At 37.1% G+C, this 26,923-nt stretch overlaps 1 protein-coding gene across 2 annotated transcripts in view; it reads right to left on the bottom strand.

The window, feature by feature from the left end:
• dock1 (dedicator of cytokinesis 1) overlaps nt 1–26,923 on the bottom strand; it is a 239,870-nt gene that overhangs the window by 168,671 nt on the left and 44,276 nt on the right. For both annotated transcript variants that reach the window (XM_084434637.1, XM_084434636.1), the window contains exons 12-22: nt 24,557–24,636; nt 22,922–23,047; nt 22,362–22,486; nt 20,170–20,268; nt 19,630–19,702; nt 15,403–15,506; nt 12,884–13,064; nt 8,039–8,136; nt 3,359–3,448; nt 2,530–2,630; nt 2,310–2,438 (exon numbers count right to left, since the gene is read on the bottom strand). In XM_084434637.1, coding sequence (XP_084290763.1) covers nt 2,310–2,438; nt 2,530–2,630; nt 3,359–3,448; nt 8,039–8,136; nt 12,884–13,064; nt 15,403–15,506; nt 19,630–19,702; nt 20,170–20,268; nt 22,362–22,486; nt 22,922–23,047; nt 24,557–24,636 — 1,206 coding nt within the window. The remainder of the gene's footprint in view (nt 1–2,309; nt 2,439–2,529; nt 2,631–3,358; nt 3,449–8,038; nt 8,137–12,883; nt 13,065–15,402; nt 15,507–19,629; nt 19,703–20,169; nt 20,269–22,361; nt 22,487–22,921; nt 23,048–24,556; nt 24,637–26,923) is intronic.

Consider the following 26,923-nt stretch of genomic DNA (forward strand, 5'->3'; position numbering starts at 1 on the left):
ATGGCCCGTCAAATATATTGAAATATTCTTCACGCTCCAGTTGAACATTAATTATCCTGAAGTGCTTTAACACCCATAAATTACAACAATACAGGGGGACATATGGCAGAACTGCATTACTTTTCAAGTTTAAAAACAAATCTCACAAAAACTGTAAAGAAATGCTGAGGTCATATTTCACCGAAAAGTCAAACAAAATATAAGATATTACATTTTGCATAAATAAGTGCTACGGTCATATTTCATCCCAAAATCTATATTTTTTGCATATAATAAAATAACAAAAATGTAAGCACTATTGTAAGTAAATATCATAGTAGTATGTCTTGTAGTTTATGCTCATTTCTTTAAAAAAATAAAAAAAACTTTTTTTTTCAAAATCATAAGTTATTGATTTAAATCAGCATCCAAAATAAATAAATAAATAAATAAATAAATAATTTCTTTATGCTGATTTCAATCAACTTAAAAAATAAATAATAATTATAAGAATCATGCTGACCAGGGCTGCAGCAAACACTGAAATTTATTAATATTTGACACCAGTTTTACAGTCTGACACCAATAGCTACTCAATCGTATCATAATTATTCATGTTTTGTCATATTTCTCATCATATTCATTGCAGTCTGAAGCCCTGTCTGGCGGATCTCCGACTATAAGACGTGTGCGGTCGGGTTCATGAATTGGTGAACACCGCGAGCAGGTGTAAATCAGATCAGACTCTCCTCATTAGTGTGTTTCACAGCGCTCTGTGGTGTCAGGTGCTGTGAACGTCCAGGTAGTTAAGAGAGCGAGATCCTCTCCTCAGACGGGCCTGAGAGACACCATCATATACTTCACCCGCAGACAACAAGCTAATCACCAGCGCTGAACTTAATTTAGGCCGAGTCATTACTCAACATGTCCTCCGTCTCCCTAAATCAGCACCGCTGGCTCTTCCACTTCCTGCCTCACACACACATCCTCACATCCATCAGGAAACAAGGGCACTCCAGTTTGATAAAGGTGTGGCATTTCAGATCTGCCCATTAAATCAAAGTGTCACATATCTTAGCCTTAACTGCGGCTTATTGGCTGGGAAACTGACTTTAAGGAGGAGGAAATAAAACACAGTTTGAGTATCTGTTGGATACGCCATCATTTGTTATTTTTGCTTTTTGCCACTTGTCTACTAATGCACAATATATGTAGTTGGGCTACACGATCTGAGGAAAATAATCTAAATTGCAACTTAAAATAAAAAAAATAATAAATAAAATAAAATAAAATAAAATAAAATAAAATAAAATAAAATAAAATAAAATAAAATAAAATAAAATAAAATAAAATAAAATAAAATAAAATAAAATAAAATAAAATAAAATAAAATAAAATAAAATACATGTTTGCGGTGCATGCTTGTGAGATATTTAAATATGGTTAAAAAAAAATATCAATATTACTAATACTAAGAATAATAAAAAAAAATTGCAAAGTCAATGTGTACTTAGGGAAATATATTAATATTAATAATAATAATAATAATAATGTTACATTTATATAGAGCTTAACATATGGAAGGAGGTAATCTCCACCACCACCAAATTATTATTATTACTATTATTATTTTCATTATTATTATTATTATTATTAGTAGTAGTAGTAGTAGTAATAGTCGTCATAATAGTAGTCATAATAATAGTCGTAGTAGTAGTAGTAGTAGTAGTAGTAGTAGTTTTAATACTACTAGTAGTAGTAGTAGTATTCTTAATAGTGGTTGTAGTCTCAAAAGTAGTAGTTGTAGTAGTCGTCGTCGTAGTAGTCAGTCTTAATAGTGGTCGTAGTAGTAGTCGGCATCGTCGAAGTGGTGGTGGTGGTAGTAGTAGTAGTAGTAGTTAGGGAAATAAAAAAAGAACTAGTAGTAGTAGTAGTCGTACTTGTAGTAGTCGTCATAGTAGTAGTAGTAGTAGTAGTAGTAGTTAGGGAAATAAAAAAAGAACTAGTAGTAGTAGTCGTCGTACTTGTAGTAGTCGTCGTAGTAGTAGTAGTAGTAGTAGTAGTAGTAGTAGTGGTGGTAGTAGTTAGGGAAATAAAAAATAACTAATAGTCGTCATACTAGTAGTCGTCATACATACATGCATGCATACATGCATACATGCATACATACGCACGCTTTGGTATTTACTGCTGAAGCTAACCAACCTCCCCTTGATTCCCCAATTCAGACTACAAATAAAACTTCACGGATTTGGATGTGATGCGCTTAAAACTCAGATGTAGGATGAACAAAACAAAACATGAGATACGAATGTGATGGAAGTACGTACTGGTTGAAGAGAACCCGGGACCTCACGATGAATTTGAAGATGTAATCCAAAGCCTTCAGAGCTTTCAGCAGCTGCTCCGCGAGCTTCTCCGCATTATCCACATAGTTCTTCAGGACTTTAGTCAGTTTTCTGAAAAATATCCACACACACACAGTGTTAGAAATAAAAACAGAGCACATACTAACACACTGACAGAAGCATTCCTTTATTTCCCGCTCACGTGTAAGCAAGGGTGGCGCTGAAGTGCTTGCGGATGTAGGTCTCCAGAACCGGATTGAAATGATGGAACTTCCTGTCTGCGATCAGTCCAATAATGAAGACCTTTCAGAACCAGAAAAAAGAGGTTTGTTAAAAAAAAATTATAATAAAAAAAAAAAAATAGGCAAACATGCATATTAACACATTAATATTAAATATGAAAAGATCTATTAGCTTTAAATTAATTATTATTAAATATTAAACAAATTAATGTTTAGTAGAAGTACTGATAATATGTTATTGCAATCTTAATATAATTTAGCATGACTAAAACATTAAATACTTGGGGGGGGGGGGGTAACAAGCATTTGAATTAAAATAGGAATATAAAAATGTAACAAAAATATAATTCTTATTCTAACAATTCTTATTTTCAAAAATCATTAAATATAATTAAATAAAAATGAATCAGATCTAATAAATGTTTAATATAAATGCTAATAACACAGTTTTGTCATTTATAAAACATATTCAAATATTAATATTATTTAAAATGAGCAGTTAAAATATGTAGACATACCTACCTATATTAATCTTACCATTTAAAACAAATAAAATATCACATGTTAGGGCAACAGGAAAGAAACACGCTTATTAATAATACTAATAATATCTCTTCTAATAACAGCATTTTGTTATCATTATAAGATATTCAGATATCAGATTATAAAAAATAGGTTTATTTAAAATGAAAGTCACCCAGGTTGTAAGATTTAAGGACTAAAATAAAGTCCATACTTTATTTTTAATTTGTGCATATTTGATTGAAGCACAGACTATGACAATCTTACCAGAGCATCAAACACAAGAGTGTCAAACGTTTCACTGTCTGAGTTCTCCATCATAATGTTGAAGAGGGCGTCCAAAGTGTCCTGCAGAAACTGAGCACACAAACACACACAGATTACAAGACGAAATTGACCATCACAGTGCGGTGTGTGCAGGAAATGTGAAAAGCGATATGCTGTCAGCTTCTTGGACACATGCTGTCCACTCTAATGTCTGCCGTCATTCAGTTGATGCTCAATGACAATCGACCAAGGACATCACGGCAGCTCAGATCCAGCTATACAGTACAGAACCTCAAACAACATGTTCATTCACTCTGCTCGCTTTCATTTCACTACGTAATATCAACATTATTTCACAAAGTCAGAGCATTCAGAAAATGGCATAATTATAACAGTTCTAATAAATCAAGGTTGTAATAAATCAAGGTTTCAAGAAAGTGTTCTCATGGATCTTTTTAGAAGCACAATGTAAATACATTCGCAAAGACACTGCAGTAACTAGTTCAGTGTGAAAACATTTCAATGCTGATATTCTCTGAGCGCGAGTGTTTTTAGCGCAGTGTTTGGCACATCTGGCCTTTGGTTACGATCACTGCAAGGAGAGGAAGAATGTGCCCTTGAGGGAATAAATAAACGCTCACACTAGCGGCACTGAAGGTGCTGCATATATTCAGGACAGAACAAGTCCCAACAGATACAGGACGTCGAAAGTCTATAACGGCCATAAATCTGTCTTCAGTCTGAGATGAGATTCGGCATGTTAAAGATGCCACCGCTCACATAAGGTGTACACATAACTCAGAAAGCAATCAAAAAAAAGTGCAGGTGATGGAGGAAGAGTGAGAGAATTATTCTAATGAAAAGGACAGGAAAAAGATGATATTATAACATTCTGTGAAGAATAAGGATGCTTTGGGTATGGATATGTGAACAAATTACGGATGCGAGTCGATAACTAACACTAGCAATGAGAATCAAAAAGAATTTAGCAATCATATAACAACAACAGATAATTTGCAATATGTCCTATTCTATTTTTTTACAACATTTTTTCAACAACATTCAAGTCTCAGGTGTGGTTAACAGTGGTGGCTGCTGGTCTTTCAAAGAGGGGAAGCTCAATTTTGTTGTTTCTCCTCGTAAGGAAGACTTTCGCCAAAATCAGGTCGACAATATTAGCACTGTCTGCCATCGTGTGCAGTTTGCTAGCTGGCTAGTTCACCCCTACGAAGCTAGCCTAGCCTACTGAATGAACGAACGAACGAACGAACGAACGAACGAACAAAAAAAGATATAAAACTCGGAGGAAATGTGGGAATTAGGTTCAACTGAAACAAGGAATGTGGTGTATAATTGTGTGAAACGTATGATGAAAATTGGCTAGCAATTTCGACAAGCAAATACCAAGAATATGTTGCAGCAGTTTGTCCTTCGACTACACTTGCAAAATCCGCGATGGGACTGAGCTCGAATAGCTTCAGCATTAGCGACTTTTTATAGTACAAAATCGCTGTCAATCAAAAGGAGATGCAGTCTTTCGACAGACCCTCCAATCATCAGGCAGAAGCCCGGAGTCTAGGCCAGCCCACTGAGCGTCCGTGGGCGGGACATAATCTCAGCATTTATCCAATGACCGTCTAGTTTCGAAGCACTGAAAAAAAATGTTCAAAGCAGCCCCATTGAAGTCAATGGACGCTGGGCTTCAACAGGGAAATGCACCGTGACACTACAGGAATGAAACAGAAGGAAATCACGTCAGCCGACCTGCCATATGTAGCTGATTCTGAACCAACTCGTCTACGAGACGAACGTGTTCTAACGCATTTTTAGTCAATACAATGTTAACACATAGTACATATTTGACCATTAATTTTTTGACATTATAGGGGAAGTCGAGCTTCCCTTGCAGTCTTAAAGAAATCCCCACTGGTGGTTAAATATATGAGAGTTGTCGTTGGGTGGTCTAATGCTGTTAATTCAAACAACTGTTAATATGGAGATCACACACTGTAATTGAAGGTGCTCTTGTGAGTGTTTCTCAACTGCACGCACACACACACACACACACACACACACACACACAGATCACACAGCAGTCCATTTACTGGCCAGAAACAAAGTGAATAATTCACCACTCACCACAGAGAATGAGAGAAAGACCTCCCTTAATGTTTCCAGCAGACGTCCCACTCAACATGATTATGTACTTCCCTCACGCTGTGTGCTAAAACACCTTCCTATAACTGCCAAGTTTGAAACTGAATTTCTGCAGACGGTGCGGACATGCCGCATGAAAGCTGCGAAGAGGACGTAATAATGCTGTGCAATCGTCTTTGTGCTCCTGACAGCGCTTTCTTCAAAATCTACCCCATGACACGGATCACTTACTTCACTATAAATGCACTGGAGAAAACATCTGCAGGAATGATTCAAGGCCACTGCAACATTTAAGAAAAGCTTTTACGCCTGGTTTATTTATTGTCTGCCATTTGAAGGATGAAACCTGCCAGAACATACTAGGATAAGGAACTTTGGGAGACTTTATTGTAAAGTGTTACCAAGTTAAAATGAAACAGCATTCGCAACCCATTTTCAACATGCATTAAGGTTGTGTTCACACTTGGCATCTTTGGTTCCATTAAAAGGAACTCTGGTGGGATTGCTCTGTTAGTGCAGTTCATATGAATAAGTGTGAACGCTGCCATCTGAACCCAAACAAGCGGACCGAGACGCTGAAAAGATGAGTCTCGATAAACGAACTCTGTTAACGAACCAAAAACAGGACATGATGTCACCAGATGCGACCCTAAAAAGCACAGAATGCTCAAGCAAACCACCATTTTCTCATCATAGTCGTGATGTTGCCGATTACAGTTCAGTACAGGCATCAGAACCGCGTCTCGTCGCTGCAGATCTGTGTTTGTGTGTGTGACGGAGGGATTCCTGCCGCTGTTTTGACTCCTTTACACACTTTAGAAGTTCTTCACGAGCGCATTTAACCCAGAACACAGCACTGGTTTGGATGTTTCGGTAAGTTCTGTCGTGAAATATACATAATAAAAGCCGTCCAATCAGGTTGTGAACATATCCCTATGCCTTTAGGTTCAGTATATTTAGGTTCGGTGTTAAAATGCCAATGTGAACGCCAAGGTCGGGACCAAACAAGCCGAACTACAACTGTGAACACCCTAAGAAAGTAAACCAGTGATATACGGACTGAAAGACCCGCCACTATCCTCCTGGCTGGACGTTTTATATTTTATATTTTTATGACATGGCAGAAAGGCTGCAAAATATGTTACAGGGAGGTTGAGGGGACATTTGCAGCACAGAACATCTCTGCCTCCATCTTTCTCTCTTTAAGCCGCTGACAGCTCGAGTGTGTTTGCCTTCACAGCGGCAAGAGAAATCATGAAACAACGCCTTCAAGAGCAAACTGACAGTCAAACACATGATCCATGAGGGAAAAGCTCAGGGAAATCAACAGAGCTCGGCCTTATCTTAGAGGAATTTTTAAATAAACAGTTCATGGCATTTAAGTTCCATTTAATACAACAAAATCATTATTTAGAATGTGTAGTTCTAACAATATAAACAACCAGTCAGTAATTAAGTTGATATAAATCTCACAAGCGTGCGTGCATCGAGTGAGTGAGTGCGTGAGTGCGTGACTTCATCAAGTCCGTGAGTGCCTTCGAGTGAGTGAGTGAGTGAGTGCGTGAGTGCGTGAGTGCCTTCGAGTGAGTGAGTGAGTGAGTGACTTCATTGAGTGAGTGAGTGAGTGAGTGAGTGACTTACTTCATCGAGTGAGAGTGACTGACTTCATCGAGTGAGTGAGTGAGTGAGTGAGTGAGTGAGTGACTTAAGTGAGCCAGCGAGTGAGTGACTTGAGAGAGTGAGACAGTAGTAGAACTATTGATATGTGTATGAATGAATGACTTAATGAATGAATGAGGCATTTATATAGCGCTTTCATATGTACTACATATACATATATTTATATATTATGTATAAATAAATATATATGAATGCATTTTATGCATGTTTTTGTTTGTTTGATTTTTTTTGTGCTTCGTGCAATTCTTTGGCAATATGTACATAAGTATGTCATGCCAATAAAGCAATATGCATTGAATCGAGTGAGTGACTTTTTTGAGTGACGCGAGTGAGTCAAAGTGATAACTGAGACTGATTCATGGTGCTTTCTGGCCCATTAATGAAATAGCGATAGAAATGGAAATAAAAATAAGAGTCATTTGTTCAAATCAGACTACAACTGGTCGCACAATATGTTTGTTGTTGAGTGCAAACTGGACATTGCAATGTAAACGTGCCATCCATATACAGCATTTCTATAATTGCACAGACCCGAGCACACACCATACTGAAAACACTTTCGGGAATGCAATTTCTATAAATATCTCAGCTTTTTTCGCTGGTTGCCTTACAAAAAAATAAAAAAAAAATAAAAACTAATAAGCAAAAAGCTTTTGAAGTACAGCAGAGAGTTCATTCATAATTTCATATCATAAATCAAAGCGCAAGTCTCCACACCAACTTCAAACGTTTACATTAGTATCATTTTACGTCAGTAGCATAACATTTCTGCATGAATCCAGACGGCAGTCTGAATGAAAGCTGTGAGTTTGTTTTTCTTTCCGTCGGAGGCTTTATACACACCTTTACCACCTCTCCTCCTTCCACTTTCATCAGGTGACGCAGGTTTTGCTGTAGTAAACTGGTGTTGGACCTCCACTTCAGAAGCCCCAGGAGATCAACTACAGGAGGCCGAAGAAAAACAGCATTAGCACACTCACCTCTCTAACCTGGACATTAAACATTCATTAGTACGTAGAGCCCAAACAGACATATGAATAAAATGAGCTCTCAGCCTGGCTGATAAAGCCATAAGCCACGACAGTCTTTAGGTAAAACTGATTCTACCGCGGTTAAAGTTTGTTGTTGCAAAACGATAGAAGAAATATGAACCAATAAAGCAGTTTATCAATCAGAGTTCATAGACCAGCCAGAGGGAATGACCCGTAATGATTCATGAGGTTTAAATGATTCTTAATTTGCCTTCTTTTATTGGTTGAATCACACAGGAATAAGCTGTTAAAGCGATGACGCACTGGGAAAGTGTGGATTGTGTATGAGATATGGAGAGTTGCAGAGTTCATATGGTTCCCTTGGGAACTCTCAACACCGTTTGAGCAGCTCCCATGGTGATCGTCATGGCAACAGGAGTGATTGACTTTTTAACCTGAAATGAGGCATTCCAGCAAGCATTTAAAAACCAGTGATGTGACCTGAAATGACGTAATGTGACGAGACAAGGGATTGTGTTTTGAAGGGCTGTCATAGAGAGAGATTGACACAAACCATCTAAATTACGTTTCTTATTACTATTATTATTATTATTATATCATTTATAAACACAATTACAAATAATTTAATCATATATATCGAACTGCCTTATTGAATATTCTTAAATGTTAAATAATAATGAGATTTATTCTAAATTTATAACGAAAACTAAATACAATCTAATAAATCTATAAAATGTAATTTAAAAAACAATCAAACAGGAAGCCTACATTTGACATTGTCTTGGCCAATTAATATTTAATATCAAGTCTTTTCAATGTACAGTCATCCGGTCGTTGTAACATCATAAAGCCTAACAGGTAATCAGGATCCTGACGCAAGCCGTTTCATAGGATAATGATCAATTAAGCATTAATTAAACAAATATATTCTGCCACAGAGTGCCACAATTGCCCAATCAGAATAAAGTCCAGTGTGCTGCATAATAAAACAAAGAGGATGTGAGCAGAAGAACAGCAGAGACTGAGATTTCATATCATCATATCACATCAGCAGGAAGTGTGGCTGTGTGGGAGAGACGTTTCAGAGAGTTAAAGATCCCAACATTTACAACCCCAGCCTGTGGGTTTAATAAGAATCAGAGACAGAAAGAGCTGTCAGGCCATTGGAAAAGTGAGCGGTGCTGCCATTCTTTATTTAAAAAAGACTCATCCCTCGCTCTTATTGGTCGAGAAAGGTTTCTGTGTTCAGAATGCTCTTCAATCATCTAGGAAGTTTACTGCACAAAAAAAAAACAGCCACCATAAAACACACGTTCACCAGCGCTCCAGCATTTCTTATTGATTTCTACCTGCGATGATTATGCAGAAACCACAAATAGTTGGTGTAGCAGAACAGCGGGATTCTATGGCTCGATATGGTATTAAGAGCCTAGCTATTTAACTTTTTCGACATTTAACGTGATATAAAAAGAAAACAAAGTCGGCATTGATGGACAAGGCCTCTCAGGGGGAAAAGAGCTTCTATGGCCTTCAACAATCAAAACCTGTGTTTATATGCTAATGTCTTCCATCTGACGATTCCTCAGCGACCTCATTACCTCATCTGCTACCTGCAGAACTGAGATTTTTGACAAAGGTCTTCATTAAAGCTCCGTCTAAACTGGCCCCGTGGCTCAGGGGTCGCGTAAAACCACACGCTAATAGTCATTAGCACCTCTGTAATCAATTCGCAAGCACGGACTGCCTCATAACGCTATGTGAGAGGAATTATTTTGCTGTCCGGCGGGGATAAAGATGGCCTAAAGCTCTCATATTGCACACTGCATAGCGTGAGGCGTGTCAATGGTTCTTGCTGCTTGTGTCTTGGTGTAGCTGGGGAGCTTTGAAATTAGAGCAGAAAACATCTTGGCATTCTGACAGCAGTCAAGTGTTTGCTAGCTCCGCTTTTAAGTGTCTCAAAGTGTCTCAGAAGCACAAGCTGATTTACATCAAAGATCAGCAACTGTTGCGAACTTTAACGATAGTGCACTTATTTCTCACTACTTACCAGTGACGGAAAAGAAGAGAGAATGAATGGGAAACATTTCCTGGATCAGTGGTCAAAATATCAGTGAAATCTTGCTTGAAATTATATATATAAAATTATTCATTATTGCTGTTGGTTCCATATTATTATTATTCTTCATTCTATTATGCCAGTGTGCCAAACTACCTTTAACTGGTTTTAATTAAATTCACCAAAAATCACACTATTAAAAATAGTAAATGGCAACAATTGCAAAAAGCTAAATTATGTATTATATCAAATTATGATTTCACAAAAACATGTTACAAAATAAATATGAGAACATATGAATAATAAAACTGTTTAACAAATATTTCTAATTTAATATTTTCATTTAAAAAATTTCAAATGTAATTTTATGTTTGTGCTTTTAGAAAAGAATCTTTAATCTCCATAATTAGGCATATTTTGCATTTTAGGTTGTGTGTGTGTGTGTGTGTGTGTGTGTGTGTGTGTGTGTGTGTGTGTGTGTGTGTGTGTGTGTGTGTGTGTGTGTGTGTGTGTGTGTGTGTGTGTTTCTTAGAAATAAAATAAACATTAAATAAAATAAATATATATATAAAAAAAATCTTATTTCATTTAAAATAACTAAAACACTGCCATAAAATTAATAAAAGAATAAACAGTCATATAAAAAAAAAGACAAAAACACAACGGAATTACTAAAACTGAAATTAAAATATATTTCAAAAAAATAATAATTAAACCTATTAATAACTATAAATAGGATCTCATTTCTATTAGCTTTTATTGTGAATGTGCTGTAAAATGGGGACAGCTCCAGTCGGGGACAGGACACCGAAAACAGAAAAACAGGGACGTCTGTCCACCCTAGAATGTGAATTACCAGCTTAAACACGCCATAGAGTGTTCACATCTTGAATTTAGCATTTATTCTAAAAGTCAGGACTTCCATTCGTAATAAACGCTGCACGTTCTCTCACTGATTTTTCAGCCAGTGGTCCGTCTCCTCCTCACACCTGCACTAACCGAGGCTATTTCTGATGCCGACTTCACTCCATCTCACTCTCGCACGTGTATTTTGTCTTCATCTTTGCCGTCGCAGGGCCAGCATGCTCTCTGATATGACTTCACACATCTCAATCTTAATGATGGCGTCGCTGACGCTTGGCTGCTCTGCATTCAGGCCGCGTTTGACCCTGAATCACTCTCAGACGCATGTATCTGAATCACGAGTCCTTTACAGCATGTCTATCGGAGCAGACCGAGGCACTATCATTCATTCAAACATGCTCAAAAAATTAATCATGCAACTAAAACTTTCTATGAAACCCCTTCCATAAATCGTTCCAAAATGGGGTCAGTACGATTTTAAATAAATTAATACTTTTATTTAGCAAGGATGCATTCAATTGATCAACAGTGAAGACATTTATAATGTTACAAAAGATTTCTATAAAAAATTATACTATTATTGTGACATTTTAAAGTTGCATCACTAAATGAATCTGCATAAAGTGTTTGCAGGTTTCCCAAACACTTCCTCTGTCTACCACTGGTTGGATAAACATGTAGCCCCGCCCCCAAACTCATGCAAACGTTGAATCAGGGACGCTCAAAAATACACATCATCGCTGCTCAGATATTCATCAGACTCAGATTCAATACCTGTGAGTCTTTCTGAAAGATTCACTGACAAACTGCTCAAATGAATCATTTGCCACTAGAAGACTACATTCAAAATTCAATTTATTGTCTTCGCATTTCGCTGAGTTAACCTGGTTTATCACTATCAATTTAGACTGCAAGCTCTCAACTCAGATGCAATATAACTTTGTTTGCTATGGCACTGTAGATTAATCGATGAAAGAAACACCGGACTCATTTCTTTCTTTTATCCTGTATCATTTATTTCCATTGGCCTACACTTGGACGACTTTATGCTCCCCCTGTGACATCTATCTCTGATTTTAAGTTCCCGCAGTATTTTAAACTTGCTCATCAGATTTACTACCGCAGTGCTCTCCAGTCATGAACCTGTCCACTGTACATATTCATGCCTGCCGCTACACCATGACCAAAGGCTGATGGGTACGCAGCTTCTGTAAGATTCATAGAGCAACAAACACATGCTTAAAGAGGAGAGGAGGGAGTAAAGGAGCGATTGCGTCAGGACTGCAGTGGACTTCACTGCATCCTGTATGTGATCCGACTGTAATAATCTTCCCGCATCTGCAATTCCTCACAGCTCGTCTTCGAATCACAAAACATACAGATGTCAACTTGAAATCAAAACTCACCCTCTTTACTTGTTAGACATTTCCGATCATTGTGTGTGATTCTAAATTAAAATATAGTTTTTGAGTTGTTATAGTTCCCCCCTATTATAGTCTATTAAAAAAGACTGTAATAGTATCTCAATGATACTAAAATAACACATATTTTCAACTACCTGTGATATACAGGAACCCATTTTCACAATTTAATCAATTATTTGATTAAGTCTAAGCCAGAAACTTTCAAAATGCCGTTTTAGTCAGAAATATGTCACATTACTGCAGTAAAATGGTTGCAAACACTGACTTGTCAGCACTAGTTATTCTATTTGTGGCCTTAAGGCCACTTTCACTGATAGAAGAGTAGAGAAATGATGGGGAGAACGTGTCTCACCGTTCTGTGTGAGTTTGGTGGAGCACACCAGCGTTGAGATCTGAAACGAGTCTTTGCTGATGGTGAAGCTGCCGAGATTCTGCGTGTTCTTCCCTGACGAGGGATTTCTTTCCTCCATCTCTGGTTTGGTGGAGGCCAAGCTCAGGTACATGGTGGAGTCCTCCAGTTTCTTGGCTTCTGCCTACAAACAGAGAAACACAGTCATGAGTACAACACCTCTTTTGCACAAGACTAAAGAACGCCTTCAATGAATGACAGCTGTCAGTCAGGAAAAACATTATTTAGGCTTGTTGAAACAAATGTTTGTGCTGTTTTTGTTTTTTTGGTCACACTACAGGGTTTTACGTGTCATTGTTACAGTGTAATTTCATATTTAAGTACTGAGTAATATTAAGCAACTACATGTACTTACTATAGGGTTAGGGTAGGATTAGGATTTGGTTGAGGGTTAGTTGCATGTAATTATGCATCATTTACTGTTAATACTATGGTAAGTACTAGCCTGGTAATACCAGACTCTGCTACTTCACTTTGCTTCGTATACAGAGTCTGGAATGGCATAATAGAGAAGTGTTTTCTCTCTTACTAGGGGGCGCTTGTCTGACGTTTAAAATCATTGGTTACCCGTAAGACAATCACATGACGTTTGGTTATGGCGTGTGTTATGCGCATGCTCAGCCGCATCTAACTTCCACTGTAAACACATGTATGATGCGAAAACAAAACCATCGAGCGAAATACCGGAGTGAACATGGCTGTGAACGACTTTTGCAGATTATGTGAAGTAAATCTACGCATCCAAGGTACAATCAGCATCTACGTCACGGCTCTCAGCCCGCCCTCTGTTCGTTGATTGGCCCGGCCGTCTGAAGGCCGGTGGAAAACTGAAAGATAAGCTGCTATCTCAGACTGACTACAGAAGCGAAATGAAATTGAGCGGAAGTAGGAAGTCTGACGTAGCACATGTAACATGTAACAAGGACACTGTAAAATAAAGTGTTACCCACTATAGATTAGAGTCCAATTCTCACTATTAACTAACTTGCCTCAATAAACTCCTAACTACAGCTTATTATTAGTTAGTAAGGTAGTTGTTAAGGTTAGGTATTGGGTGGATTAAGGGATGTAGAGTATGGTCATGCAGAATAAGGTGTTAATATGTGCTTTATAAGTACTAATATTTAGGCAATATCCTAGTAATACGCATGCTAATAAGATACTAGTTTATAGTAAGAACTGGACACTAAACGAAAGTGTTACTGTTTTTTTAAAGGTCCCGTTGTATGCCCCTTTTCACAAGATGTAAAATAAGTCTCTGATGTCCCCAGAGTGTGTATGTGAAGTTTGAGCTCAAAATACCCAACAGATCATTTTTTACAGCATGTTTAAATTTACATTTTTTGGGGCTCAGAAAAACGAGCTGTTTCAGTGTGTGCCCTTTAAATGCAAATGAGCTGCTGCTGGACGACCCAGGGGGCGGAGCTTCATGAGCTCGTGCTCAGTCTGTCAGGACAAATTCATCTCATGGAATGATGATAATATCAGAAACTCTCAGTAACGGCGTTCATTTCGAGTCGGACAATAATGCCTACAGAGTCAGAGTGCTGTATAGAGATGAAACAGGTATGGTTTAGTAGTTTAATTACGGTTATTATAACGTATTGTCATCTGCTTGTATGTATCCATTATTTATTAACAGCCTACAAGTCTGCTGTTTCGGACCAGGTCCGAATGATGATCAAACATGTACTGATGAGTTTAATAAAGTTTATTGTACATCACACAAAAGATGAAGCGTCAGTTTTACTTCAGAAAATCACGGTAAGAGCTGAGTAAACACAGTAGCCTAAGTTATAAGAAGTGCGCAAGTAGCCAGTAGAGTTGAGGGAGCATTCCTGTGGGTGGAGGTTAGTCTAAACACGGTTCTGGTGATGTCACTAATGACGGAAGTAGAGGGGTGTAGTCCAATCGAGCCGTTTTATGTAGTCAACTTCTGTTAAATAAAATATTTCGCTTGGCATTGAACTTTGAGCTTTATAATTTTATTTTGAGAATTAGATTATTAGATTATTAGATAATTAGAGAATTAGATATTATTTATACTCTAACAACAACATTACACACTAAGTTTGAAACATGGGATCACGTAGAACGGGACCTTTAATACTTTTAATTCTACTTTTACAGAGACAGATTTGCTCAAGCATTCAAAACCGATTTCACACCAGTGGTAAAGTGAGGATTTGTATGAGGGTTAATTTTCATAGCTCAAAAAGGATTCGGCCAGGCGACATTCTGCATTAATGAAGCTATTTAATATGCAGATGTGAATAGATTGAACACATGAACAAAGTTTAATTGCATAATGATTACATTGTGATGTGGGGTCAAAGGTTAAATGAGACAATCGAGGACAGGCAGCATCAGTACACAACTCACATCTCTGTATGCGCGTGTGTGTGTGTGTGTGTGCTTTGAGATCACAGCACTGTAGACAGTGGCGATTGTGTTGGTTTCACCTTATATACGATGAGATCGTGTTCTCCGTCCCTCAGCGTCGTGCCGTCATACCTCATCAGCTTAACAAACGACAGAGCAAAGTTCTTCTCAGATTTATCCTTGCCTGCAGAGAAAGATCATTGCACACAGTCGGTTATGTCTTAGGTGGATGTAAACAGTTGACAAAGAAAACACACGTGTAACAGTATATTAGATCCGTGCAGCTCTTAAAGTGACAGCAGCCTAATATTCCTGCTGTTGTCAAACAACAAAAGACAACGAGAAATTGAACTCGCGGTTCTTAACAGCATAACTTTTGTAACTACATTAGTAATGTATATTTTATTTATAAAGTGCAGTGTTATTTATTATTTATTAACAGACTGCTAATTTGTTTTTGTTTTTTAGTTTTTTTTTATTACTGAGTGTTTACTTGTCTTTAATAATGCTTGAAATGTATATTAGTTGGGCTAGTTGTTTTTGCCAGGGACGTCGTTAGGCCTATTTTAGGGGGGCTGAAGCTACCCCAAAATGTTCCTAAGCCCCCCTAAATGATAATAAGAACAGCAATAACAATTCGATGTATCAAGAATTCTCTCTATGGCTCTGGTCTGAAGTTATGCACCCTCCCGCCTACACACACCGATACACACGCATTCACACCTGACCAAACGTGAATAGAGCGTCTGGCGCGAGTGATTTACAAAGACGCGTTTACGCGCGTCTGGAGGTCCTGCGGCGCGAATGAGGCGTTTAGCGTGGCGCGTCAATTTCGCTTCAAACTTTTGCTTTTTACGTGCGTCAGTTTAGCTCTGGGCGCGCGAATGGATTCAAAATGTTCAAGCGTCCAACTAGACGCGAATTTGACGCGCTATTCGCGTTTGGTGTGAACGCACAGTATGGTGAAAGGAAGATTGGTACTGCTAAGTGTCCTGATACAGAGTGAAACTGTAAGTTGTTTTTAATTACCTGCTTACCTTTAGCTACGTTTTCTTGAGGTAAAGGAAAGGGGATATTTTGGTTTGCTATGGAAAACTGCAGTCTAGCTAGAGTGAACAAGCAAAATACAAGAAATGCTTAACTTAGCATGACATAAGTGTAGCTCTAGATGTGAGTGCAAAGATTTTGCAAACGCAAGTTACAAATACCCTGGGGGCTAAGCCCCCCCCTGTCTTCCAATCCTAGTGACGTCCCTGGTTTTTGCTATGGTATTTGTAAACCTTTTGTTCATGGTATTCAGCTACAATTACATGTTTTGCAATAAGACTCAGAATAAATGTGAATGATATCCACGTTTTTTATTTTACCTTATTCAAATTAAAATTAGGAATCATAAGAATCTGAATCGATAAATTCAAACGATACCCTTAAACTTAATCTAAACTGAACCTAAACTTATTCCTTTATTCATTTTACTCTTTTCATAACATCGACAACTGTATCAAACAGAATCTGATAGCGCTCTAGATCAGCGTGACTCTAACCATCTCTAGCATATTTCAGTCAGACAACACCTCTGAGAGCCGGTGTGCTTCATCAAGAGATCCAGCAGTGTCTCTGTTCTCTGACGGAAAAGAAACATCCCGTACTCCATCCCAAAATGGAAATGTCAACATCAACCTAAGAAAAACCACACAAACACTTGAATCTCCTAACTCAAAATCGTCTGCATCAGAGCCAACACAGCACTTGCTGACAGAGGACAGAGAGTCAGAAAGGTCATGAGATGACCATCATCATCATCATCATCACTGCAGTACCAGGACAGAAGGATTGAGGGAACCAGGTCCCTACACCGCAGAAAGCCTCTGGCAGTAACAGACAGAATCAACCAGGAGGAGATGAGATTTTTCATGTTTTTACATTCAAAATTTAATCAGAAAGAAAGAAACAGACAGGCAAGACATGTGGGGTACAACAGGGATGAAGATCCCGACAACTGATTCTCCCTGACATTTGACTGCCTGTCAGCATCAATCTGTTGGAGAAAACGGATTTTAATGCCAGTGTTTAAAAGCTCAGATGATCACAGAAATCCCTATAAATTGAAACTGAAATGTCAGTGTTTCGAAACGCAACTGACCATGGACACTCCTTTAAACTGGACTGATCTTAATATGAATGAAATGAAGTGAATCAGAATCTGATCTGAATTGAATCTGAAACGAATGTCAGCGTTTCAATGCTTGTTATCGAATTAACTCAATTTTGAATTGATCTGAAATAATTCATCTTAAGTGGATATCAATTTTTAATGTTTTTGTTTTGCTAATTTGCATTTCTGATAATTATAAATGTTGAAAACAGTTCAGCTGCTTCACATTTTTGTGGATTTTGTTTCGGGATTTAGGAAAAGTTTAAAAGAACAGCATTTATTTGAAATTGTGACATTATGGCTTTACTGTAAAAAAAAAAAAAAAAAAAAACTTCAAACTTGAACAGTAAATCCTTATTGGTTGCACTAACTCAGTCCAGACCTGCCATAAAAATAATCTTCAGAATGACAACTCGTTTAAAAATGTGACATTTCAGCACTTCTAGACAACAACTGTGCTGAGATCAGCAGTCAGTGTGTGAAACTGAGACCCTCTGACTGTCATAGTGTTTATTATCAGATCAGCTGACGAGACGTTTATTTGCTCCAGTTTGTCTGTTTGCCGCTAAATGACTAGTTTTACATCCTCCGCCCAGCGCCTGGCAACAAAACCCCACCCCTCTCATCCTGGCGCTGCCGTGGCAACATGTGGTGGGCAGATGGAGAGACGCGGCTGCCAGGATAAGGTTGAACACACACAGCTAAGTGTGATGACCGCAGCCGTACGCCAGACGCCTCTTGGCCCATAAACAACCTTCCAGGATTCTCAAACATGCTCGTACTCACTGCCAATATGATTCACAAACTCCCTCTCAGCAAAACACACAAACAAACAGCTAGAAAACAACTTCAGAGCTGCACAATAAGCCAGTTTTTTTACATCATCTGAAGCAATTATGAGAGGCATTTTCCCGTGCTAAACTCGACAACACTTGGGTGTTCTGGGTGGTTGCCATTACGTTTCATGTGGTTAATAGAGTATTCAAAATATAGTGTGCTGCTATGTGGTTGCTAGGGAATTCTGGGTGGTTGCTTGGGTTCTGGTGTTCTGTTACTAAGGTTTTTTTTGTTTTAAACCAAATCAAATAGGCCTTGTATGAGTGTATATATTGACAGTATGGGCACATAAATTATTAATAGATTAATTGATAGACCAATTGATAGACTGCATAGCTGCACTTTAAATGCATTATTTTATTTATTATTTTATTTTATTTTATTATTTTTATATCTCTAGTTGTTTAGCAATTAAAAACAATAAAAACGGCAGTTTTCAGATATTTAAAATAACGAGTAACGGTCATAAAAAAAAATAAAAAATAAAAAATCCAATTATAAATAAAATTTCAATTAAAATGAAATTAAAACAAACATTTTTTATAATATATATATATATATATATATATATATATATATATATATATATATATATATATATATATATATATATATATACATAATATTTTATTTCTAATCTCTAGTTGTTAAATTAAAAACAAAGTTTCCAGTTTTTAGATGCGTAAAATAATTAGTAACAGGCAATTAAAAAAAATGAAATGAAATAAAAAAATTATTAAACAAAATAAAAAAATTAAAAAAAAATTAAAGATTTAAAGTGCAGCTATGGAGTTGCTTGAGCATTCTGAGTAGTTTCTCGGGGTGTTGCTATGCAGTATCTACTGTGTTCAGAATGTTTTTAGTGAGTTGAATTCTGAGTGGTTGCTAGGATGATTCGAGGTATAAGTTCATGTCTCAACGAATGCTAAGAGATGAGCTGTGCATCAGCCTAAAACTCTGTAGTCTGGTGTTCAAATAACTAAAACTACATATGAGCAACAGTAAAGCTGAGCACCACAAATACACATCTAACAGCCTACTCAATAATAGCAAACTCATTCAGATGCAAATGGCTCTGTCATAGTCAGAAGTTATTTTTAAAACCCACTGAGAAAGAAGAAGTATGCTCGGGAACATTTAAAAAGGTCTGAAGCACGACACCACCATCAAGCACATGCTGTGACCTCAACCACACTTCAACTTTACGAGTGAATTTCCAGGCAGCAGGTAAGCCACACGCTGGTTAAACAGCTCTGAAACAGCTCTGAAAGCACTCGCGTGTAAACTTTGAGCTGTTGACGTGTGCTGAACTTACAGTCCTGAGACGATCTGTGTTTGAACGTGAACCGCAGGTGACTCCTGTTGACATCTTCAATCGGGATCGCAACCTGCAACAAAGAAATTCACAAATTCATAAGATCTCACACATACGTAAGATGTGCTTAGAAAGAGACTAGGGCAAGGGGGAAAAAATAAACCTTAAAAGGTCTTGAATATTAATAAGAGACATAAAAGTGGATTAAAACAGACACTTAAGCAGGGTGCAGTTACTGTGACCTTCACGCTGAACTTTAATCTTTATTGTTCAATGTATATTTATGAGATTTTAAACATTTAAAAGGGTCAAATCATGATTTATTTTTTTCCTTTGAGGTCCAATTATAAATGTTAATATATGCTATTTTGTGCATTTATTAACCTCCACTAAAGATAGTGAAAATCCCAACATGGACTCTAAATTGCACATGTGAAAATTCCCAGAATACATTTGTATTTTGACACTTGGGCGAGTCAATTGAATTAATCGTATCTTATTTTAGTACACATTAGATGTGACAGTATAAGTGACGCTCACCTTGAAGGTTTCAAACCAGCGTGGCTGTTTGACCTGGTAGTAGATGACTGATTTATACTCCAGAATGCCTTCATCTCCAGCACCAGGGAAGATCACGTTCTAGATGGCAAAGAAGAAAACCAAATGTAGAGTGTATTTGGGATTACATTTCTTGTTTTTTAAGATTATTTTTTAGAAACAGCTATTTAAAAAGAGGAACCACCAAAGGCCATTACGTTGATCACTTCGTCATTGTGCATTTACACCAGCCAGTAAAAAACTAATTGTTGCACAGAATTTAATTTAATCTGACTCCCTGCCAAATTCAGAAGCTAATTGAGATCAGAAGTGACGGATCCGAGATATGAAATATTAAAGAACAAGGTTTTATTCTACCTACTGGAAAACATAAGGAGCCCATATGGTCTAAGCAGCAAAAACTGCATGCTTTATTTATTTTGTTTTTATTTCTCACCATTGCACAGTCAGGGTCAGGCATTCAACACACATGCACTCACATACACATACACACACACACCTGGCCTGTCAAAGCCTGACAAACACACACGCTACAGCTGACAGGCACCAATTATGGGCAATAAGTGACCAGCCGCTCTACAGGCGCAGGGACTGGGCGAGAGCGACTGACTGTATGTGAGAAGGAAAGATTATGTGGGCAGTAAAAAAAGCACAAACGAGGTACGTTTTTCGTCTTCAAACCAAACCTGGGTCTTCAGCAGACAACGTTTAAATCCAGTCTGGCTTCCCGTAATGTTTACACATGAGGTCAGCATGCGGAGAGAAGACAGTATTTTGTGCTGTTCGAACGCATTCGGCCACATGAGCATTTACACTATGAAAGCAATCCGGTTGAATGTGTTTTCGACTACCTCTGGAACAGTGGCGGCTGCTGGTCTTTCAAAGAGGGGAAGCTCATTTTTGGCCTACATTATAAAAATTGTCCATTTATTTATACCCTACGTTCCTTTTCAAGAAAATGTTCCGTGACCCTGTCGTACCAACTAGGCGTCTTTTCCAGTGACTTGACCAGTGTCCTCTCAATGGCCAGCAGAGTTAGGTATAATTGTATAAATGTAATAATATAATAAAGGTATAAATAATAATATAATAAAGTACAATAATACTACTACTAATAATATATTTTGAAAATAATTTTTTCATTATTACTACACTTGAAAAATCCGCGATGGGACTGAGCTCGAATAGCTTCAGGATCAGCGACTTTTTATTGTATGAAATCGCTGTCAATCAAAAGGAGATGCAGTCTTTCGACAGACCCTCCAATCATCAGGCAGAAGCCCGGAGTCCAGGCCAGCCCACTCCTCATTCATTCACCCTCAGAGACGCTGAGCGTCCGTGGGCGGGACATAATCGCAGTATTTATCCAATGACCGTCTAGTTTTCGAAGGCTTCAACAGGGAAATGCACTGTGACTCTACGGGAATGTATGAGAAGGAAATCGAGTCAGCCGACCTGCTGTATGAAGCTGATTCTGAACAAACTCGTCTTCGAGATGAAAGTGTTCTAACGCATTTTTAGTCAATAAAATGTTAACACAATAATACATATTTGACCATTCATTTTTTGACATTATAGGGGAAGCCGTGCTTCCCTTGCAGTCTTAAAGAAATCCCCACTGCTCTGGAAATGGTCGATCGACCAAAACACCAGGTGTAAACAGGGCCACAGAGACCATTTTAACCTGGATCTTTTCTCTCTGATCACCATCAGTTTGTTTTTATGAGTGGTTTCAGGTCTGAGATTGGCTCTGTCCTTAATGGTGTCCCCCAGGGTTCAATTTTAGGCCCCTTACTTTTTAGCATTTATACATTTCCTCTTGGATTGCTTTTAAGAGCTTAAAATATATCTACATTTATTATATCAAGTAGTTGTACGTTGAAAGAGGGGGGAAAAGCTCAGTTTTATAAGTTCATATGCATATTGCTTAAAAATGTCTAAATCTTCCCTTTCGACATGCAACTATGCAACTATGCAAATATGCAACTATGCTTTACATAGACAAACAATTGTATCATGTTTATCTGTCTTTTATTAGATTACGTATTCATTATTTATTTTAGTCTAAATGATTTTCTACAGTAATCAACATTATCCCTAAAAATGCTATAGACTGAGCTTCAGTAATATTGAATTTGGATTATTCATTAAAATGCTTGTCTCACACACATTACCTCGAGTTTCTTTCCATCTTCATCGTGTACAGACATGGTGACCTCCACGTTCTTGGGTGTCGTCTTACTGCCTTTATCAAAATCCCCCTGAACCAGCGTCACGTAAATGTCATTACGAACATCACCTAAAAAAAACATGCACAACGTCTCATTTTCAATTATTAACAGACTCAATATGATCTACAGCTAAAAACACCCCGTTTGGAGATATTAGATACAGATCTTAGACTTTTGTAGGAAAATGCACAAAAGTAGCTAAAACAAGAGGTGCATGAACATTCAAAAGGTCATCATTTGGGTGGTGGGTGGCTTACTCTTATTTTATTCTCAATTAAAAAGTCAACTAAATTAGTTTTTCTTGACTATTCCCGCTCATGAGCATCAGCAAACCCTTTGGAAAACTCTGAGAGGAATAACGTCCCTAACATATGGTTTGTCGTATGCTAATTTGCATCATGACAAGTTCTTTACAAGTCACTTCGGCAGCTTAGTTTTCATTAATGGTCTGGGTGGACTTCTCATTGTCAATCTTATTGAAGCTAGAGTTTGATGATGGATACCTGGCATGATGATTTCTGGGAAGCCCATTTTGCGAGCGACAGCGGTGGAACGGTCCACCAGGTGAGGGAAATCTTTACGGATCTGATGAATATCACCTGGAAGCAACTTCAGTGTAACCCACAAACCTGAGGACCAAAGAAAAAGAGTGGAATTAAATGCACACATACACAATCTCTCTCTCTCTCTCTCTCTCTCTCTCTCTCTCTCACACACACACACAGTTTCCAGGACTGACATACAAAAACACTTCCTATTTGTGCTTAACAGCTCACAGGAACGTAATATAAAACCTCATTATTAATGATCTACACAAAATAATTAAGAACACCGGATTAGTTTAATGGCTGAGAAAACACCCTGCAGGAGGCAGAGTGACTGTTATTTAATTTGAATATTTTATACCACAAAATTAAAGACTAAATGGAGCAATCTGAGCAAATAACATGAGCTGTTAAGAATATTGATGAAAAACGACTCTGCGGATGTACTTATTAAACCCAATAAAGAAGAAAAGAAAAAATCAGGTCATACTTCACCTCAAAAAAAAAAAAAAATTCTAAAATCATATTGTGTTATGACCATATATCTTATGACAATTAAGGATTGTATGGATTCCTTATGGATTGTATTTGTGGTGATGGATTGTGATGTTATCTGACACCAGTGCATCCAGACAGATCTTGTGTCGTAACATATTCGGTTCCCATTCTCCTTGGCATGTGCAAATTCTCATGCTTGATGAATCCCATTTAACGTCAATTAATGTTGCTCAATAACTTTGTCATTTGTACGATTCAGGCGCCTTTAGATTGTGAAACTCTCCTGGCAGGAACTCTGACACACAGTTTGATCGTATCTGGGACAAGCCCGGTCTCAATCTCCACAGATCAGTTTTTAAAATCCCGTATTTTTAACTTCTCAAACTTAAACTAGGCCACATAATTAAACTGCAGTTCAATAACAGCAGTCAAATAACCATCCCAGCTTCGTTTCATACCAGGAATATTCCTTACCATACAGATATCATTTCGCACCAGTTACTGTAGGTTAAGATACGGCATACGAGTAAACCTTGGGTAATGTAGGGACCTATAAAACGTTAAATTTTTTCCCCAAATTCCATTTTGTTTCTGTTTAATTATTCTTGATTCTGTTTTAATGGTTACATTAAAATGTATTAAAATGCAATTTATTAAAACGTACAAAATTTAACAACAATTAAGGACCAATTTGTAGGACCCTATTAATTCATAAATTCTTCTTTTTAGTGGTAGAATTAAAACATAATACTCAAAAAGTATGTCTAATCAATTTAATTGTTTCAACTAACAATTTAATAATAATTATTTATTTAATTTTTACAATAATAAAGCCCTATGATATGTTTTTTTTTTAGATATACTGTGTTGCCCGTTTTATTTTATTTATTTTTTCAGATTTTTTATTCAATACAAATTTATTATCAAAAAGGGTGGTAACCATATGAAGGCATAAAATATTATTTTTAATTGATCTTTTAAAATGTAAGCAAATGAAAGTAACAATTATTAAATTAAATGTGCTGCGTCATGGAAATCATAGGGCCTTAGTATAATGTTCACCCCAGTGCAGGCTTTGGGCCCAGTGACCTTTACCTTGACCTTTGTGATTGACCTCTTTGGCAGCGATGACCTTGTTGATGACTGTCTGAAGGAAGTCGTTCTCGCCCGCCACCCTGGGTGAAAAACGGGAGATGTTCAGCTGCCTGTGGCGAATGGCGTCATCCAACGCTAGCCTGGAGTTCACACACGACAGGCAACACGCCAACGGAGAGGAGAGAGAGAAGGAAGAGAAAGAGAGGAGAAGAGTAGTAGCCACAGAGAGCCAGATAAGGGTGGACATGAGCAGAAGAAAAAGAAAGAGAAGAGATGGATGAAGAAAGCGAGAGGGAGAGAGGGAGGGAAGACACCAAACAGTGATACCGATACCATGACAGGGACAAAAGCCATTTTGTTAGCAAACAGTAATGCGGGATGGGTGACAGGAGAGACACAAAGAGATGCTGTAATTTAAGAGATGACCCTCCATCTCACCCAAACACAGATGAAGCTGAGTCTAAAAATACACACTAGCTCTGCTCCAAAACCTAGTAGGCTGCCTATCTAGACTGCATTTTAAAGGCATGACGGATCTCAACTAAAAGGCAGCAAAGTTAATATGATACCATTTAATATGCCTCAGTTATAGTAAAAAATGCATCCAAGAGTGGACAAGCTAAATGAATATTGATTATAAATTAAATATATATAAAAAAATACATTTGTATTTATATTTGATATAATACAACAAAATAATGACAATATTAAATAGTGTATTAAATGAATATTTGTCTTTGTAATATAACAAAAAGAAAGAAAAAAGAGAAAAATAAATATTCAACTTAATTAAAACAAGTTATTATAATTATCAGCCATATTATTATTATTAATAAATTCATGTTAAATTAATTATATAATTCATTTTAATTAAATTAATGTATTATCACCTGGCAAATTTATTATTAGTAGTATTATACTGTAAAATTATTTAATTCAAGTTAATAAAAATGTATTTATGAGTATCTGGCAGAATATTATTGTTGTTGTTGTTGTTATTATTAGTTTTATTATTATTATTATTATTATTATTATTATTATTATTATATAACATTGTAAAATACATTTTATTATGAATTTATTTTTTATTTTTTTATATTACATATGAATTAAATATTTATAATAATTATCTGCCTAATTTACTTCAGTCACTTATGAGGCTTCGTTTCAGTTAGGATGCGGTCTATGTAGGCAGCAGAAGACAGCAAGATAGTTCACTGGATTTTGGAACGGAGCTAATCTGAAGTCACAAATGAGCTGCAACAAATCAAACACCTGCTTAAAGTGAGAGCACCCATTTTAAACACCCCACAATTCACAACCAACTCTTCCATTCCTCTCCGAGCGAGTGAGTGACCCAGCTAGACTGTGAGAGTGGCAAAGCAGAGAAAGACTGAAGTGTAGTCTTATTTAGTGACAGAATGTGAGGCACGTATGGCTCTCCTACAGAACAAGAGTGTGTGTAAAGTGTTGTTTTCAAAGAGTAAATAACACAGAGCATTGAGATGATACAGCAGAAATCAGGAAAACAGACACAGACAAACTAACACTCAAATTAACCTTCCTATGCCATAAAAAACAACGTATGACTACACAACACCTCATAAACTACCTTCCTCACTAACCAGGAGGCCCCGTCCAAATCACTTGCATTTTTTCCTGATAATAGCAGAAAGAACTTGAAATACTAAATTTTTTGTCACACAGATAAGAGTGTACTCAGTGTATACTTGCCTCACAGACATGAAAAATATGTCTACTTTTAAATGAACCAATTCAAATCGAAAAACAAATATTCTCTGACTGCGTAATCTACACGAAACGTCCATTTCTCTTTATATGCGCGTCCACTATCCTGCGGAAATGATGAACCAACATCCTCAACTTCAGCTTTGCAGCCGACACGAACTCAGAAATCACAAGTTTATTAATAAATTATTCAAATGTTCAGACAGTCTGCTTGCAGTTTTTTCCCCAACACATTCATAATAATTTTTTCCAGTCAGTATTATGGTATGGTATTTCTCTGTAATGTAGAACAATGTTAGCAATGTTATATCATAAGCTATTCTTTCTCAGCCCTGAAACTCATCTATTCTCCAATTAAAATTATTAAATTGATATCATAAACGTGCGATTAGTCGACTATTGATTTAAATGAACGACTAATAGAATCGACTAGAAAAATCGTTAGCCCTATTTCTTTGTTTGTTTGATGACCCAAAAGCCTCAAATATTATTGGTCAGTGAGATTTGTTTTTTTTGTCACCATGCAACCAAATCTAGCACTTGTTTTGCATTAAACGAGAAGCCTCTATTTACCGTAGGTGCCTGTGGTTTTACTGGTCCTTTCTAAAAACCTAGTGC

This window comes from Rutilus rutilus (genome assembly GCF_951802725.1).
Source record: "Rutilus rutilus genome assembly, chromosome: 16".
In the NCBI taxonomy this organism is placed as follows: Eukaryota; Metazoa; Chordata; class Actinopteri; order Cypriniformes; family Leuciscidae; genus Rutilus; species Rutilus rutilus.